This window comes from Lathamus discolor, chromosome Z (assembly GCF_037157495.1).
Source record: "Lathamus discolor isolate bLatDis1 chromosome Z, bLatDis1.hap1, whole genome shotgun sequence".
NCBI classification, from domain to species: Eukaryota; Metazoa; Chordata; class Aves; order Psittaciformes; family Psittacidae; genus Lathamus; species Lathamus discolor.
In genome coordinates this window covers 48,651,588-48,670,839 of record NC_088909.1, presented here as the reverse complement: position 1 = coordinate 48,670,839, position 19,252 = coordinate 48,651,588, and the positions used below count along the sequence as shown (strand labels likewise).

The window sequence follows — 19,252 nt, the reverse complement described above, 5'->3', positions numbered from 1 at the left end:
GTAAATCAGAGCAGTGCTTAACAATTTTGTATTTCATGTAATCCCTTCTATACATTATTAGAATTCAAGATGTAATAGGACCAGTTGAAGGCAAAATATTTCACTTTAGTACAGGAAGGAAGGAAAAAAAGGAAGTAAGCTTATGAGAAATCATAAAGGAAGAATTGTTACTAACCAGATACTGTAATACTGTGGAGCATATGCACAGAGAAAGCACTGCCAGTGGCCCAAATAGTAGGGGAGGAAGGAAAAGCAAGAAGCTAACACTTCAGTGAAGAAGGAGCAATGGAAAATTTGGAGGAAAGACAGACACAGTACACAGGCAAGGCAGACCAGTTAGATTTTTAATGTCATTCATAGGATTGTATATCTAGTGAAGCAAGATACAGGAAATTAATAAAGGGGTTTGAGAACAGGAATACAGTTACCTTTGTTTGTAGTACAGCTGCTGCAGCTCCAGCAAGATGCAGGCACTCGGGTGTCTTGGTAAGAGCATTGGCTTAAGGCTGTTCAACCGTAAGACTCTGGAAGCAGCTCTTTGTTTCTCCCCTTAAAAAGTCAAAGGAGTGGTTGGGTGTCTTTTTCCTGGCAAAATAAGGGTCACATTTGAGATAACCTCTCTGTGAAGGTGTTAGGTGTCTACTCTCCTTGCTTCTTCTGCAGGCTCAGAATTGAGTGGGAGAACCATTTGTTTTTGGGTTTTTTTGTTGTGTAGCACATTTGGAAGTCCATATGGAGTAATTACCGTCAGCAGAACACTTCGTATTTAGCAATCTCTTCCTCATGCGGTTGGAGCAGATCAGGAAGCTAGGTGGTAATTTGAGCAGAGGGTATGGAGTAAGCACTAGCTGTGGCTGGTAGGTTACTTCAGAGAATCACTGAAACTCCAAACAATTTAATCATTTAGCTGCAGTTGTTGGATTGAATGCTAGCTTGCTTGATCCATTTATTATACTCACGTAATCAAATCTTTTAATTCATAGTGAACTAGAAGACTCATTAATTTCATTTCAAATAAGATACAGTCCCTTGAGCTATCTAGTTGATAGAATCATAGAGCAGTTGAGGCTGCAGGAAACTTCTAGAGGTCATCGGGCACAGTCATCCACTTGAGGCAGCGCCAGCTTTGAAGTTGGATCCAAAGTTATGTGATGTTGCCTAGGCTTTCTACAGTTAAGTTGATAGTACCTTAAAGAGTGGTGGTCTCACAACTTCTTTAGCAACATATTGCAATATTTGACTACCTTCAAGTGGTCAATCCTAATAAGAATTTCCCTTGCTTGTGTCTGTGGCCCTTTGCTCTTCTGCTGTGTATCCTCAAAAAGAGCCCGGCTCTGTTTTCTCTGTGATTTCCCAGTAACAAGTTAGACGTATTGATTGGGTCCATTATTAGTCTTTAGGCTTAGCCACCCTAGTCCTCTCAGCCTCTGTCATGTGCTACAGCTCACTTGGTGGTTTTGTTCTCAAATTCTACCAGTCTTTTTTTTTAATCTCAGAATCAGTTGTTTTACTGGAGACCTAGTTTACCAGCCTTCCTCCCCTTTATTGATGACAGCATTTGCTGTATTAGAGTACTTCTTAGACCCTTGGGTTATTTTCTTTGAGGAATTTGCAAACTATGCACTGTTACAAATGAGACAGAGGTTAGAGATCAGGGAGCAAAGGTCCATGAATCTCTGGAGAATCAAAAGAACTGTTTGGGTAAGAGAAGGGCCTTGCATCTACATTTGGGAAGGCTGTATTCTTTATCAGCATTATTTCCAAGTATAGCAAAAGGCTAAATGAATGGCTTCTAAGAATAATGAGTCTTTTCTAATGCATGTTCCAAGGATAAGGAAAATATAACACTCAGATATTAATTGTAATTTGTAATTTTTATTCAAAGCCACACATCATTCTTTTAATCAGCAACAATTTATCTTTTGGTCAAATCTTCTGTAAAATGTGACAGTTTTAAAAGGGAAACTCTCACATTTTTGACTGTTTGAAAAGCAAATTGCTTCCCATCCCCCCTCTCTCCTCAGGTATTTAGAGTCTATAAACACATTTAAAAAAATAAGCAGATAAAAGCTGTACTGGAGGTCTTATTTCAACCTTCTGGACTGATATTTTATTACAATTAAATTACGAAATATGGTAAGAGGAGAGCCTTTTATAAAGAGGTGTGAAAGAGCTACTGATTTTTCTGCTGCTTTATAAAACCGCTTCTGGTTTTGTTTTTCCATGCATCATGCTCAATAGAAGAAGTAGCAGGCTGAAAATAGTTTCATCTACTTTGTAACTGCTTTAAAGCAAAAAATTACTTTTTTCATGTTTAAGGATTAATTTTTCAGTTTTGTGTATTGGGTACATCTTTCATAGATACAGTAGTATTCAGTGGTCGTACTGTTAGCAGTAACAGTTGCTGTGTTTGACTTCAGAAGAACTTTGAGTGCTCAAACTGTTTTTGCATTAATAAATATCACCAATCTGAATGTTACTCATGTATATTAACATTAACTTTTTGTACTGTGGGAAATCTGGAAGTCACAGGTTTTCATGTTTTCTCTGTCTGCATTAGTACATTTGCTGAGTTACTAGTGTTTTTTAATGTTAGGTGTACAGTTTTGTGGACACATCACCATTATGACTACTGAACAGGCCTTAAATCTGCTCTCATTTGGGCACATTGTTTTGAGCAAGGAGGATAGAAACTGGAAAACCTGTCCTTATGAGAGCTTTATTCTGCATTCATCCTTTGGGGATGTTTTCTCATTAATTTTGTTTTGCTTTGTAAGATTCCCTGCCTGGGCTGGGGTGTGGCTTGACTCAGTTTCATCAGTTGATTCCCTGTCAGGATTCTATTTTGTGGTTTATTTCTAGTGCTTGATTGGCTAGCAATGGGAAGTAGAGAGCCCACGTCATGGCATGGCGAATTCAGTGTGGAGAACTTGAGATCCAGAATCTTCACCACAGAAGCAGAAGCTATGTAGAGGATTGAATACATACTGTATAAGTTAATTGATTTTTCCTACCTTTTGCTGAATTTGGTATCAGTATTTGTAATTATACAGATTAGTAATGAAACATCAGAGATCTGTTTTGCATAGCAGTAGGGGAAACCTGTATTTCAGTTTGACATATAGTACACAAATGTTGGGGTGTCTGCAGGGAGTCGTACTCTTGCTGGCAGTTTACACTAATGAGAATAAATTGCAGTAAAGTGAGAGTTACCATTTTATTTATTTGAGAATGTTCATCCCTTAAAATTTTGTAATTTGAGATCCAAGGACTCACTCTGACATGTATTTTACGTCTCTATGAAGGTCAGTACTTGAAGGTTTCTCTGAGGCCTTGGTAGCTGTGATTTCAGTGGACCTCTACGAATGTGATACCCTTGTGTCTTGATCCCAAAACGTTTGCATTTCAGTTCATATAGGAATTAAAGCACTGAATCATTGTATGCACAGACAAGCTTCCACTTCATTAACTTCATTGAGGTGTGTGGGGAACTTTGACTTAGAAATATGCAGAAATTCAACTGTTTTAAAACTTAAAGCTTTCATGAGATTTGTTTTTTCCTTTACTATGTCCATTTTACCAAACTATTCTACAAGACAGAGCTATCTATAGAAAGAAAAAAAAAATCTGTTTAATATTAGCAAAACCAAATAAATGACCCTGGTGAATATTTCAGCCACTGATTCTAAGGGCTACTTTTTCCTACTTGCAAAAAGAGAAAATGAATAAATGTTTCTGTTCGCTTAAAAGCACTTATATTGAAAATACTCATTGAGAAATAGATCGACTTCAGAAGCTAAGAAAGAATTTGAAACAGTGAATTGTGAATTTGAGCAGCTATGATCAGAAGTAGTGGATGCTTCGGGAAGGAGTAAGAATAAAGTTTGGCTCTGGTGTCTACACCTGTGGTAAGATGTCTTCACCAAGCTTGCAGCCTTGTCCTTAGTGCTGGAGATTAGAGTTGCAGAAGTCTGAGATGCAAGACATCACTCTCCTGTAGGTGTATTCATACTTACCTTTCTTTGCAACAAGCAGCTGGTATTGTAATCAGTTGAAACAGATGTAAGCTATGGTGGATTTAGATGTCAACCCATTTGTTATGGGAGGAGAGCAGTATCACCGTAAGGTGAAGAGAAACTGTTGACATTTTTAAATGTGCCAAAACAGAATCTGACTAATTTGAAATTTAGATTAATGGTGTTTTATTTTCACCACATGAGGCCTTTTCTCCTCCCGGTTCAGATTTGCATTCCCTCCTTTTTACTTTTTGGGGGAAACAGTCCTGAAAATCTCAAGCTAAGACAACCTTTTCTGATGGTGGAAATACCTTCATAGGTGATCAGTGCTCTTAATCGCCTACTTAAAGGTACCCTTTGATGCCAGGGCAAAATAAAGAAGCTGGACATTTAAATTCTGCAATAATCAACAGCTGGAAAAACCAGTGTACTCAGTCTCCCACACCTTGCCCCAAGGAGTGAACTACGAAAGAGGTGCAGGTTTCACAGAATCGCAGAGGAGCTGAAGCTGAGAGGTATCTCTGGAGATTGCCTACGTTTAGTCAATAAATATATTTGCAACATTTAAAAATAAACAGGATTGCTGGTGCTTTACTAGGTATCAAAGTTTTGTATCCAAATAATACTGCTTCCTGACAAAAGAAAATGGCAGTGTGTTTAACCAGAAGATGTAATTTTACAGAAGAACAAGTTGCTAACAGTACTAAAGGCCTATTTTTTCTCTTATACTTTATATTTGACTAGAATTTTCAGACTTTGATGAAGGCAAAACCAGACGTTTTAGATATGTGGGAAGGTGGATGTGTGTTTTGACTATCTTGGTTCATGCTTGAAAGTTTGGGTGTTGTCAAGTCAAAAATTGGTGGGTTTTCTTTTTTCCAGTAAGTGTTATGCATAGAAATACTTCTCATACTTTTCACTGTTTTGAGCATTGTTTTTTAATTGGATATTCCAGGAATAAAGTAAATTAAGTGGAAACAAACAGGAGTCAAAGAAAAGCACCCAAAAGATAGAGTGTGCATTTGAATCATGTTCAGAACAAACAGCAAGGGAGTAAAGGAATGAAGGAGAGGTAATACTCTCAATCACTGAATTAGAATCATAGAATGGTTTGGGAAAGTTCTGAAAGATCATCTAGTTCCAACCCCCTGCCACGGGCAGGGGCATGTTGCACTAGACCAGGTAGCTCAAAGCCCCATCTAACCTCGCATGCAGACAATACAAAGAAAAGGCAACAGCAGTGAGTTACGAGATAGGTAGTTATAATCCTGTTTCATGGCTGGAAGTTTGGATGAAAGTCCTGGTAGTTGTAGCATGGATACAGAGAGTAGGGTTTAGTAGCTGTGGCTACTAAATATTGGGAGAAAAAAATTTGCCCCTTGTGGAAGGGGAAAGTAAGGGAAATGAATGTTAGCAGTGGCAATGGAAAAGACCACTATTGCCACCAAGTGTAGTCCTCCAGAATATGCATGGTACCATGAATGGTTGGTGCAAAAGCATAGACAAGGCATATATTCTGTATACAGCCATTCAGTTACTGCCAGTAAACTTACCCTTCATGCTATAAAACAGGAAAAAAGTAGTGACAAAAACTGCAAAAGAGATGAAGGGTGTCATTAGTATTCAAGGCCTAAAGAAAAAGCCAGTAAGTGATAAGTAAAATTCTTAATGGCATATTTTCTTGTGTTTTATAATCTGCATTTCAGTGTTGATATTGAAAAAAGGAATATGCTAGCCAGACATGTGAGAATTGAGCGTCTTGAGAATCACTACTGATATTTTCCGAGTATCTGGCCTGTAGCTGTGGCAATCTTTGGTGCCTCAGGAGTTTCTTTAGAAAGGAGAAGACAGAATTGCATTATGTGTGTGTGTGGAACATTTCATTTAGTTTCTCGGGGCATCCAGTGGAAGATACAAAACTGTATAACGAAAGTATAAGAAAGTGTAAACTAGCAATCTAGCCTTCTTTCAACATTACACTGAAAGAGAGATACCAAGGGACTCCTCTCTTGTCTGCAAGGAGCAGACAGGGTGGCGTACAGATCGGCACTGAGAAGAACAGGACTAGAAATACAGGAAAAACATTATTAACTACTTTCAAAGCCATTGTAAGATCACTCACAAACTCTTCTGCCATTTGAACTCTCTGATTTGAACTCTCTAAAGCCTCTTCTGTGGCTTTCTTTACATGCTATTCAAAATACATGCTGTTTGCATTTTGACAGCCAGGTTGCTATCTGGTCCTTGTAATTAGTTCCCTGTTCCTTTCATGCCAGATTGCCATCTTGTCTCAACCTTACAGTTCCTTATATTTTTATCACGTGTCTTAAGCTTCCTTTTAACTTCCTCACCCTGTCCCCATGTCAAGTTTGAGTCTCTCCAGTGGATTCAAAGTTCCTCAGGGCTGCTGGTCTCAGTGCTTTTCCTTCTGCATTCAAGCCAGAAGCTTTTTATCCTAGGCCCTGTGCCTACAGCTAAGGTTTTTTTGGAGAGGAGACATTCCGTTTGTAAGGATGGTTGTAAGAGCAATTAGATAACTCTTTAGAGTGCAGCTTTTGGTAAAACATTCAGGTGTAATGGACCAATTATTTTATTGCAAGTGTGACCTGGGTTAGGGAGCTTGGCACTATTGTCTTGCTGCAGTTTGATACATGTCTCTAAGGCTAGATAAAAAATACAGTACCTGCTTTCCATTTATTTGATCCAAAGGAATGACCAAAGATACACTTAATTTGCTATGAAGAGATTTGTCCAGTGTTACCCTTGATTGTGCATGGACACCTGGTAGATAACTAGGAACTTGATACAGCCCTGAAGCGGCCAACAGCTGAAATACACAGGCTGCATATTTCATACCACAGCACCTGTTGTTACATTCCAGCAAGGATAACAAATGGTGGCAAAGCAGTGAAATTCAAGTTCGTGACCCTCCTCTGTGTGACTGTCGTTTTCTTTGTTTTAATATTCAACACATTTCAAAATACGCTTCTCTAAGAGCAGCCATTAGAAGTTAATCTGTTGTTTTGATATTTTTTTCCTTATTAATAAAGCTCTGCTGTTAATTAAAATACATGCAGAGGCTCTAGAAAGAAGGGCTTTCAGAAGGCTTTTTAAATTTCTAAATCAGCTACAGTATGTATCATGTGATGCACAGGGTGGCTGTGGGAAGCACGGGCATGTAAAACCAGAATAACTTGTTGGCACAGGCTGATCTCATGGGAGTACAAAACTCTGCTCATACATTCTTGTTGCTAATAGTGTCTTTCCTTGCCACACTACACAGCTTTAACCTCCAGGTACTTTTTTTGGCAATTCTTCTCATCTTTTGATCAAAAAAGTAGTTTTTTCTGTTTTTCATGGTCTGTTTTTGGTTTTGTGTCTACAATGTATGTCATCTTTTGCTGATGGTCAAATTTTGGACATTTTAATACACTAAAGCTAGAATAAATAGCAAAATGAGGAAGCATATAGCAATATCATGTGCATTTTGCAAACCTATTGAGAATTACTTCTTCAGCACGTCATTAAGTAAAAAAAGGTGTGCCCAGTGGTGTTTGCTAGCTTTTCTTTTAATCTGTCCTGTGATCCTGTTGCTGGCTTTATGCTACTTTTGGGTAAGAATATGCAAATTAGACATGCTCTATATTTTTTTAAAAATGTGTGATTAGCCAGATTTTTTTCCAAAACTGCTTGATAAACTCTTGCTTCAGAGCTGGCTTACAAATCCAGTAATCCTGCTCATGTAATATTTGACATGCATTAGGCTTGGCTTCAGATTGAGTATTTTTTCTTTTGAAGGTCTTCCAGTGTGAATGTTAAAATTAGTGCACATTGCTTGACTAATTAACTTTCTCATAGTGAGCTCAGTCAGTAAAGATTATGGTGAGTGAGAATTCAGTACAATTTACTGAACCCATTAAGAGAATGGTAGGAAAAGGTTAGTTACCTTCATGAACGAATGCTTTGTATGCATTGAAACTTTTAGTTCAAACTGTTCCGTAGTTAAAATTTATATTCACATAAACCTCGCTTTTGAAAAACAAGGTGCCAAATAAAATATTTGCTCTTCAAATAAGGACCCTGTGTACCTGAATCAAAAAAGCAGAGGCCTATGTGGAAGAAGTAAGTACTGTATAGCGCTCTTGTAGGTTTTTTGTTGGTTTGTTGCCTTTTTTTTATTTTTTTCCCCTCCGTCTGTGCTTACCTGTTTGCCTTCTGGGTTTCCCGCTGCCTGATGGTGCTTGCCCAAGCTATCTGCCCTGTTGTAGTCCTTTTCCCAGCAAACTCTGTGGCTGCCCTCGTCTCTTCTCACCATTACCATCAACCAGTGCAGAAGTTGAAGTCCCAGTGTCTGAGGCTGAAGAGTGAAAGCTGTCAGAGTGCATGTCTTGCATGTCTGGTACGAGCTTTGGTTTTCCTTGCTATCTAAAAAGCCAACAAATGAACAAAGAATCACAAACCCAAAGACTGGCCAATATACTGAAGTGGACATGTGGGTACTGCTGTGATTTTGGAATTATTTCTACATTGCAAGGACTTTTATCTGTGCTTTTAAAAATTTTAACACACCTTTTACCCAGGAAACTTTGTAACACTTAGATAAGAATTGAAACATTGATACTTAGGTTAAAAAAACAAACCGAAACACAACAACAAAATACCAACAAAACCCACTCTTTGAAACCATGATTCTCTCCGTTAAGAAGCTATAAATTGTGGTGGCAGCTAGAAAAATCAGCTCACATTATTCGTATCTGAAGGATTCATAGTCTGAGTCCTACCACTGTGTTTTGTTGTTTGGTTGGGGTTTTTTTTTTAATCTTATTGTCATGTAGTACGTACATTGTGAAAATAGTTACAGGCCTGGTAACAGGTTTATGACTATTTTTGCCTGTTCTGTATTTCAGGACTTGTTCATTCACTCTTGCAGTCTATCACAGTTTTACCTTACTGAAGTCATGTGTTTATACATGAAGTCATATATTTATAGGCCTCAGTGTATTTATTTTTTTCTAAAGTTTCTGGCCTTTATCATTCGTGAAAACTAGGGCAACTCAGTAAAGACTGAGAAAGCAGAAGGCACAAGAAAAAGTAAGAAAACAGTAATTTTTTTATCCCTTTATCTGTGCGCTCTCATGATTTTGAAGGTGCACAGGTTACGGTCACATACACTCAGAGACTGTGTGTCATACTTGTGGAGAGTTCTATCAATCCCACTTGATTTCAGGTTGCCTCCCTCTCTCACACTCTTCTCTCTCACTCTGAGAGTCTGACTGAACATGCAGTTCATACAGCGTGTGGGCTTTTAGCTGTAGCTCTCACCCACAGTCTGTAGAGAGGCAAACACACTTGTCCACACAGGATGCCTGGCAGGAAATGGGTTGCCACATTTCTCAAAGCTGTTCGAGACAGTCTGTTAAACGCTGCCTGGAGCATTTGGTGCTCTTTCCTCCTGGTCCCATAGAAGCGTTCCTTCTGCCTTGCCCAAACCCCACTGTTGTTTTTGGACCTTGTGCTCACCAGGTACTAGTGCAGTACGTGGCATGCCAATCACTAAAATGAGAACTGTCTCATGAAGCAGCATCATTATTAATGGCTCTACAGCCACATTTTCTCTTCCGCTGGGACAGTTGTATCAACATACCAAGTATGTACACTAGAAATGCAACTCATAGTCAGAAAGCTCAACTTGTGACTTGCCGATGGCATTTAGCATGGTTCACTGGAAGTTTTTACTGTTTTGTTTGTTTTATTTTTTCCTGGTCCATCATTATTTCAACAAGCTTAAAACCACTCAGTGACTCAAGTATTCATTGTCAATGTACATGAGATTGAATGCAATCAACTGCAAGTGATACTGAATCTACCATCAACTGTTACCTTGTAGAAAAAAACATGCTGCCTTGATTTAAGTCAGTGAGTTAACCTGATTTAATCCCTCCCACATTACTGGTTTGTTTGTTTTTTTGTTTGTTTGGTGGGGTTTTCTGTTTGTTTGCCTTTGTTTTTTGTTTTTTTGTTTGGTTGGTTGTGTGTTGGGTTTTTTTTTTTGTTTTTTTGTAGGTTGGTTTGCATGTGGATTGTTTTTTGTTTTTGTATTGTTTGTTTTTACTTTAAATAGACTTGAGAAATAGAGGCATTTGCCACAGTATGAATGGAGGTGCACTAGCTGCTATGTCAAGGAGAAGCCAACATCACACAGCCTTAAGTAGTAGCCTTCTTGTACTTTTATACTAGTCTTCTGAGAGCTTATTAACGCCACAATTCCAAATTTTTTCTGAAAGTTTATGCTTCCACTACAGTTTTAAGGAAAATATATGTAAGGTAAAATATTCTGGGGAAAACACACCCACTGTGTCCAGTGTTTGACTCTTAACACAAGATACTGTTAAACACATTTATTGTTGGCTGGAAAAATCAAGATGTTTCATAATTACTAAGCTCCCAGCTTTCACAGGAGGCAGTCTCCAACAACTTGTTTGCCCTTCTGAATAATAACTTACAAGGCTTTGCAGATGTCCCCATCTTCCCTAAGATCCTGTGAATTTCCATATAATGGAGGCATGATTTCCTCTGAGGGACTTTCCCCTTGGAGTCCTCTCCTCTGGGGATGGGTGGCTTTACTAAACATAATCATGTTTATTTGCATAAATTTGTACAGAAAATGACATCCCATTGATTTTTTTTTTTGATGATACACCTTTGAAAAAGTGAAGTGAGAGACTGCACAGGAAAGAAATAGGAATAAAGAGTTGTCATGAGGAAAAACTATAGTTGAGATGCTTAAAATTAGTGGAATTACCTGCCCAAATTCTGGGTCTACTGCAGTCTGCTGGAGAAACAGCGCTACTTCAGTTTGACGGGCAAGGATGGGGCTTGTCAATACCATACGCATGGTCAGAGATTTATACATCCTGGTCAGGTACTGTAAGCACTCTTAAAAAGTGACTACATACAATCAACCCTAAGAAAATGAGGCTGCATTAAGTAGTTGTCAACATGGATTTACAGGTTTATGTTCAGATGCTTGTGTTTGAAATTGAGGTCAGCAGTTTGGAAGCAGATGCTGGGCTGTCCTCACATTGAGAACAGGGACTTGGAGGTGCAGGCACTCTGTGACCCATGAATCGGGTGTCTCCAATACATGAGAGAATCTGCATTTGCAGATACCAGGTTACTGTTTTAACTTCTTGACAAATCCCCTACCCTTAAGAGTCACAGGACCTTTCTTCTCCTCTCTCCCTTTCTGCTAATTGTTCCAGTTGTCTGATATAACATCTATTGGTGTTGCACTGCTTGCTCAGCAGTGCAGTTTCTTTCAGCTCTCTTTTCAAGGAAGTGAAACCACTGCGATGTATTTTTGCATTCTGAGGTGCCAAAACAAAATGAAGCACTGCAGGCAGGAGAGGAAGGTAGCAGAGAAGAGCTGCTGTTACGGTTGGGGGAAAACCCCGTGTTCACTCTGTGATAGCTTCTGATGGCATTTCAAAGTGCATGATAAAGCGTGCGCTGGATTTAGCGGAACAAATAACCCTCGGGACTGTCTTCAGCTCGGGTTACTTTGCCTCTCTCTGCTGTCAGCATTAACAATTGCAATTCCATTTGATGAACAAGTAAGTAGTAATTTTACTGTGTTTTAATGAAGTGTGTGTGTTCCATCTGAAGAAGCTTTATAATCTTACTGCTTAAACTTAGTTTTTTGTTCAAGAAGTTGACTGTCAAATACATTTTAGGTCTTTATACCATGGGTAGTGACGTGGTTCAAACCAAGCCACACAGCTCATCCACTCACTCCCCACCCTTTTCTCCCTCTTTCTTTCATTCCCTCCACCCCCCATCCCCCCCAGCTCCTGGAGGGATGAGGCGGAGAATCGAGAGAATGTAACTCCCACGGGTTGAGATAAGAACAGCCCAGTAACTAAGGTATAACACAAACCACTGCTGCTACCACCAATGACAATAATGATAAGAGAAAATAACAAGAGAAGAGAATACGATACCACCGCCGAACGAGTTCAACCCCCCTGAAGAGAGCCCGTGCCCTTCCACGTAACTCCCAGTTACCTCCCTGGGCATGACGTGCTGTCGTATGGAATACCTCTCTGGCTAGTTTGGGTCAGGTGTCCTGTCTCTGCTGCCTCCCCTCCTCCCTGGCAGAGCATGAGGCTCAGAAAGTCCTTGGTCAGACTAAAACATTTGTGTTATCAGCTCTGTTCCCAGGATGAAAGTCAAAACATACCACTGCACCAGCTACTAAGAAGGAAAACAAATGACTGCTACTGCTGAACCCAGGACAGTATCCACCCCTTATTCCATACCATTTTATGTCATGCTCAGATCCCACATTTTCAATATACCATCTTTCAATATACCATACATACACAGACGGAGAGAAAGAAATCATTTCTTAGTGCATGGACCAATCCCTGTAATGCTGTTGAGTCCATTTGGTCCATGATGTCAGGTTCCATCCCTTGTAACAGTCTTTCAGGGCAGGAAAGGCTGTGTGCAGTGTTGGATCATTGCCTGCTGATTCTCATTGTTTCTTCACTGCAGAACTCGTTCTATCAGAATTCATTCTCTGTTGGGATGATGGTTGGAGGGAAGTCAGGGCCAGTCGCTGGTGACCTGAAGACATCTAATTGATGGGCTATAAAAGTATTACACAGCAGGCAAGAGCATACAATTAAGTTCATTGGCTGTTTTCCCCTAAAATCAAATCCCCTTGAGGTACACATCGGACTTCCCCATCTTCCCACATTAACCACCAAGTATATTCGGGTCCCTGAGCAAAAGCAGCCCCACGAATGGGTTTGCCTTTACCTGAAGCAGGAATAACCCAGACTGTCTTCCCCAGCAAATTCTTCATATGCACCACAGGAACTTTGTCCCCCTCTACGAAATGTAAAAGTTGAATCTTGCCTGTTGGCGGATCTTCTGTTGTTGACCAACCAGGTGGCCTTTGGTATGTGTGTATCCCAATGCTTGAAAGTTAGAATCATAGAATAGTTAGGGTTGGAAAGGACCTCAAGATCATCTAGTTCCAACCCCCCTGCTATTGGCAGGGACACCTCACACTAAACCATACCACACAAGGCTTCATCCAACCTGGCCTTGAACACTGCCAGGGATGGAGCACTCACAACCTCCCTGGGCAACCCATTCCAGTGCCTCACCACCCTAACAGGAAAGAATTTCCTCTTTATATCCAATCTAAACTTCCCCTGTTTAAGTGTGAACCTGTTACCCCTTGTCCTGTCACTACAGTCGCTAATGAAGAGTCCCTCCCCAGCATGGTTATAGGCCCCCTTCAGGTACTGGAAGGCTGCTATGAGGTCTCCACGCAGCCTTCTCCAGGCTGAACAGCCCCAACTTTCTCAGCCTATCTTCTTACAGGAGGTGCTCCAGCCCCTGATCATCCTCGTGGCCCTCCTCTGGACTTGTTCCAACAGTTCCATGTCCTTTTTATGTTGAGGACACCAGAACTGCACACAATACTCCAGGTGAGGTCTCACAAGAACGGAGTAGAGGGGCAGGATCACCTCCTTCGACCTGCTGGTCATGCTTGTTTTGATGCAGCCCAGGATACGGTTGGCTTTCTGGGCTGCAAGTGCACATTGAAGCCAGCTCATGTTCATTTTCTCATTGACCAGCACCCCCAAGTCCTTCTCCGCAGGGCCGCTCTGAATCTCTTCTCTGCCCAATCTGTAGCTGTGCCTGGGATTGCTCCAACCCAGGTGTTCCCCCACCCATTGCTCTCAGTGTAGTTTTTAACAGCCAATTGTACCGTTTGATTTTCCCAGAGGCTGGTGCATGGCAGGGGATGTGCTATACCCACTCAATGCCATGCTCTTTGGCCCAAGTGTCTATAAGTTTATTTCGGAAATGAGTCCCATTGTCTGACTCAGTTCTCTCTGGGGTGCCGTGTCTCCACAAAATCTGTTTCTCAAGGCCCAGGATAGTGCTCCGGGCAGTGGCATGGGGCACAGTGTATGTTTCCAGCCATCCGGTGGTTGCTTCCACCATGGTAAGCACATGGTGCTCGCCTTCGTGGGTTAGTGGGCAGTGTGACACTTGCTGCCACAGCAGGGTTTGGGTGGATGGTGTCCCACACTGGGCACCAAAAAGAACTGTTGTGGTTCAAACCGAGCCACACAGCTCGTCCACTCACTCCCCCCACCTTTTCTCCCTCTTTCTTTCGTTCCACCCCCCAGCTCCTGGAGGGATGAGGAGGAGAATCAACAGAATGTAACTCGCACAGGTTGAGACAAGAACCGCCCAGTAACTAAGGTATAACACAAATCACTATTGCTACCACCAATGATAATATTGATAAGAGAAAATAACAAGGGAAGAGAATACAATACCACCGCTGAACAAGTTCGACCCCCCTGAAGAGAGCCCGTGCCCTTCCACGTAACTCCCAGTTACCTCCCTGGGCATGACGTGCTGTGGTATGGAATACCTCTTTGGCTAGTTTGGATCAGGTGTCCTGTCTGTGCTTCCTCCCGGCCTCCCCTCGTCCCCAGCAGAACATGAGGCTCAGAAAGTCCTTGGTCATTCTAAAACATTTGTGTTACCAGCTCTGTTCCCAGGCCGAAAGTCAAAACACAGTGCTGCACCAGCTACTAAAAAGGAGAAAAATAACTGCTATTGCTGAACCCAGGACAGGTAGTGAGGAAAATTTCTGATTATAAAATACAAATATTTTGTGAGTTTCTTTTTGGATTGACTGAAATACTGAAATATGAAATTTACATAATTTGCAAATAAGTTAGAAGCCATGTAATGACACAGGGGGAATGAAGCTGACTTCTAGCATATTGCAAAGCAGGTAGAAAACAGGCCATGCTGAGTAGTCCCAAAACTTGGACAGTTTTTAGAGAAATGCCCTTCAGAGTTTAACACCTCTTGTAAGCAAACAATTTCTGTTTTGCTTAGCAATGGTAATTATAGGTCAAGCTCCACTTTGTCATATAATAAATTACATACTCTAAGGTGTTTGTTTTGTTTTTTGTTAAAAAACTAAAATTTTTAGAAAACTGCCCATGTTTCCAGTTTCTTGAAATTGATGCTTTGCAGGTTGTTACGTGTAAACTGTTAGAACTGTACCTGAAGATACTTTGAAACAGCAACTGCTAATAGTATGAATGTCTGCATATCTTTGTGAAGTGTCAGAAGACATCACGAGCAATTAGTAAATTGGAAGGCTTTAAGAAATGAAACATACGAAAGAACTACCAATAGTCCCGTTTTGGAGAAAAAAGCTATCATCATGTGTAGATTTTTCTAAAGCATTGGCTGCTAAGTTATAGTATTTGACCACTCTGTGAAATACTTTGATTAGTAACAGTTGCAGTTTTGTTCTTAAAAATGCAAAGTGAAGTGAACATTTTCAGTTCAGATTGACTGCTTAGCATCTTCAACATCTTCCTGTATCTTTGTGGTTGAGAAATGTCTCTGTCTTGTGATCTCGAGTGCTTTGCCCAAGATGGGTAACAATGGTTTCTTTGGTTTTTGAGTGTCCTTGAGTAATAAAGATTTAAAAAAATGCACTCAAACACTTCATGCTTCAAAACAAAATACAGGAATGCACTGAAAGGTTAACAGACAAATATGCTTGAAAGTTTCTGAGGTGACAGAAGAGGACCTTGTTACTGAGTTTCTCAAAAGTGCTGTTAAAGAGAAAAATGCAGATTTGTATCTTATGTCCTGAAGGACAAGCCCTTTCTATTTGCTGGAACCCCAGAGGCACCCATTGTTTGAACACACCCAGCTGCCCAAATACAAATAGTTAAAGGGAAACTTTTTCCAAATTCAGGGTCTCACTGTTTGCCATCTGCAGGGTTTATGTTTTCATTAAAAGAAAAAAAAAGTTTCCAGGCCCTGTGTCTGCAAAGCAAATCTTCCATATGCAGAGTGAATATAAACGGATGAAGCTTTCCTTCAGCCTGTCTGAGCCTCCAGGAAAGCTGCAGTGTTGAGGCAGCTGTCTCCCAGGCTGTTCAACCTGGAAATACAAATTCACATCCACCTTAGTGGAGAAGGTGCTGCAAAGGAAATGTGCTGTAAATAGTTGTCACTGGAAACAGAACATGAACGGAAACATTCCACAAAACGAGATTCTTCAGTATTTGAAGAAATTGCAAACCAGTCATTTGGTATATTGGTGCAAGCAGGCACAGTTTTGGAGGTGGATATGTGTTCTAGAATCTACTTTTTTGGTCACAGAGGATTTCTTTGTAAGGTTATGCTTGCAAGTATTATGGCAATCCCCATTTTTGGCTATTTCTGCATGTCTATGTAAGACATAGAAGTGTTCATTTATACTTGCTTACCTTCTGAAAACTAACTGCAGACTGCATCCAGAGAATCTTTGTATTGTTTGCTGAAAAAAGATTTTTGTGTTTCTGTTATTAAAAAAAATGGTGTGTGGGATCTGAATTCATTGATCATGTAAAATGTTAAGCAGGGGAAAGTTTTGCAACAGTCAGTTCATGGAATTGGTGTATAATTGAGTAGCAGTGGTAATTGTCATGATGTTAGGATAGTCATGGTTTCAGATTTCATTATGAATGTGAGAATTGGATCAGGCTTATAATTTGTCTAATGAAATAGGGCAGGTTTATTGCCTCGCTTTGAAATCACATCAATCCATACGTGAAGGGATGTTTTAAACCACTTTTGAGCAAGTTCTGTCTCATTTTGTCTCTTCTCAAAGGCAAAGGTCTCAAAGAAAGTAAACCTAAAGACAACAGCATTTTAGGGGTTGAAAAAATGGGTTATTCTGCAACAACATACATAAGATTGTGGGGTTTTGTGGCATTTATTAGGACCGACATGAATGGGTAGACATGGAAGTATTCCTCAACTTACTCTCTATGGTGTGTTTGTTATGAACTACTGACTACAAGCTGTTTTTCTTCCCCCCCCCCCCCCCCCCCCCAGTGGCTACAGATGTCTTCAACTCCAAAAGCCTGGCCATTCAGGCCCAGAAGAAGATCCTTGGAAAGATGGTATCCAAATCAATAGCAACTACTTTGATCGATGATACCAGCAGTGATGTTTTAGATGAGCTCTACAGAGTGACAAAGGAGTATACACAAAATAAAAAGGAAGCAGAGAAGATAATCAAAAACCTCATTAAGATAGTCCTCAAGTTGGCAATTCTCTACAGGAACAACCAATTTAATCAGGATGAAATAGCGTTGATGGAGAAATTCAAGAAGAAAGTTCATCAGCTGGCTAAGACGGTGGTCAGTTTCCATCAGGTGGATTACACCTTTGACAGGAATTTTTTGTCCAGACTGTTAAATGACTGTAGAGAACTGCTTCATGAAATCATTCAGCGTCACCTAACTGCGAAGTCACATGGACGTGTCAACAATGTGTTTGATCACTTCTCTGATTGTGAATTTTTGGCTGCCTTGTACAATCCCTTTGGACCTTATAAACTCCATTTGCAGAAACTTTGTGATGGTGTCAACAAAATGCTAGATGAGGGAAACATATAAGTACGTGTATTAAAGTTGGTTGCCTATGCATTATTTTGTCGATGGAACACTGTTGATTTATGAAGGAATAAGGGAGCATGTGAAACAGGTTTTTTACCTTATGAAAAATATTTCCAAAATACCTTTATTAAATTGATTCCTTATTATGAGCTATTTTGTTGCTATTCACAGTCTACCTGGAAGAATACTGCACATGCCTTTTTTTACTGTGCTTTGCCTACAGAAACAGCTGGATAACAGCAATAAAAAAGAATGGTCCAAGTAGAGCGAGTCTTGCAAGATAGATACATAAAACAGTATGCTATCAGACAATCCATATTTTTCATAGATTTATAGAATTATTTCTAAACTATCAGAGTCCAGGAATGTTGGTAACACATTGCTATGGTGATGGTACAGTCTATAATTTCTTTGACTTATTTGTAAAATATGTTTGACTCATTTATAGTCTTTAATGCTCTCTGCACAGATCTCCGCTTCCTAGTGTTGCCCTTGTGAAGCATTCAGTTTTAAATAATATCAGTGATGCCATCACTTAGAGTCTTAACTGGCTTGTTCATCTCCAGCTCAGTAGTGAAAACTTCTTGTCTACAAGGAAGGATCTGTCAAGTCTAGATCCTCACAGATCTTCACAGATGCTTGCTTCCTTTGATTATTTGGGGATTATTTAGGAATAAGCTACAGTAAGATAGCCTAACTTGGGAAGCATATTCCCTATAAACCACTTGTGGTACGTGGTTTTAACACTGCCTATGATGAGGTAAAACATAGTGACGTATCTGTGCAATTCCTTAAGGTATTTAGCATCCTGCTAATAGAATCACAGAATCAGTCACTTGGTTTGGAAGGCTCATGATTCTTTTTTGAAAAGGTGCAAGTCAGTCTATTTTATACACTAGGCTGATGTGTATGATGATGTGAATTCAGAAAGCTTGATCATCTGAAAATAAATTCCAAGCCAATTCGCTTTGTGTACTATGGAACTAGAAATAGAGATTAGTTTTATCATTGTGTTATATACTATTTAACTAATAGAAAAATGGAATCTTTTAATGATTTTTTTTCCCCTTCTTTTCTTCCCTCCTACCTTTTGTCCTTCTTTTTCTCACTCATTCCTGCCTTACCCTTGGGGATAAAAAAAATGTGACTTTATAGACACTGTAATGTACTTAAAAGCATGAAGTTAATACATTTCAAACACCCAAAGACTTTTTGTTAGGATGCATATAAAGAATTTGCTGTTTATTTAATTGCCAGTGTTTTGCTGTTCGGTGTGTCCTTTTGTTTTAATGAGTAAACCAAAGAATATTTGCACTCTGAACTTGCCATGTCTTTTTTTTTTTTTTCCTTATTACATTTTACATTATAAAAAAGCCAACTTGGCCTGTGCCAGCAAAGAAAGCATTGCAGCCCCTGACATATGGCTTCAGCATTACTTGTGATATTTTAAGAAAAAAACCCAAACTTTTTTTCATGTTTGTTTGGTCACTAGGCTGTGAATATTACCAGCAATATGCCAGAGAAATGTGTATTCAAAATGTGACTTCATTTTATACAAGCCTCTAGTGTCCAGCTGAGGGAGGAGACTAATGTACCACTGCACTGGAACAACTGGAAGCTGATGTAAGGACAGTACCCCAGAATTTGCCAAGAAATAACATTAGGTTGACATCTGAAGGAATATCATTTAATATCCCTTCCCATGTTTTACTTAAATGGAAA

General features: G+C 39.8%; 1 protein-coding gene across 8 annotated transcripts in view; it reads left to right on the top strand.

Annotated features, from left to right (window-relative positions):
• The window catches only part of TNFAIP8 (TNF alpha induced protein 8), a 67,686-nt gene extending 48,835 nt beyond the window's left edge, over nt 1-18,851 (top strand). For 4 of the 8 annotated variants that reach the window (XM_065662361.1, XM_065662362.1, XM_065662359.1 and 1 more), the window contains exon 2: nt 16,965-18,851. In XM_065662361.1, the coding sequence (XP_065518433.1) occupies nt 16,965-17,530 (566 nt within the window). In that variant the 3' untranslated portion in view covers nt 17,531-18,851. The other 4 variants (XM_065662358.1, XM_065662363.1, XM_065662364.1 and 1 more) reach the window with 4 other exon arrangements.
• Nucleotides 18,852-19,252: the final 401 nt, after the last annotated feature.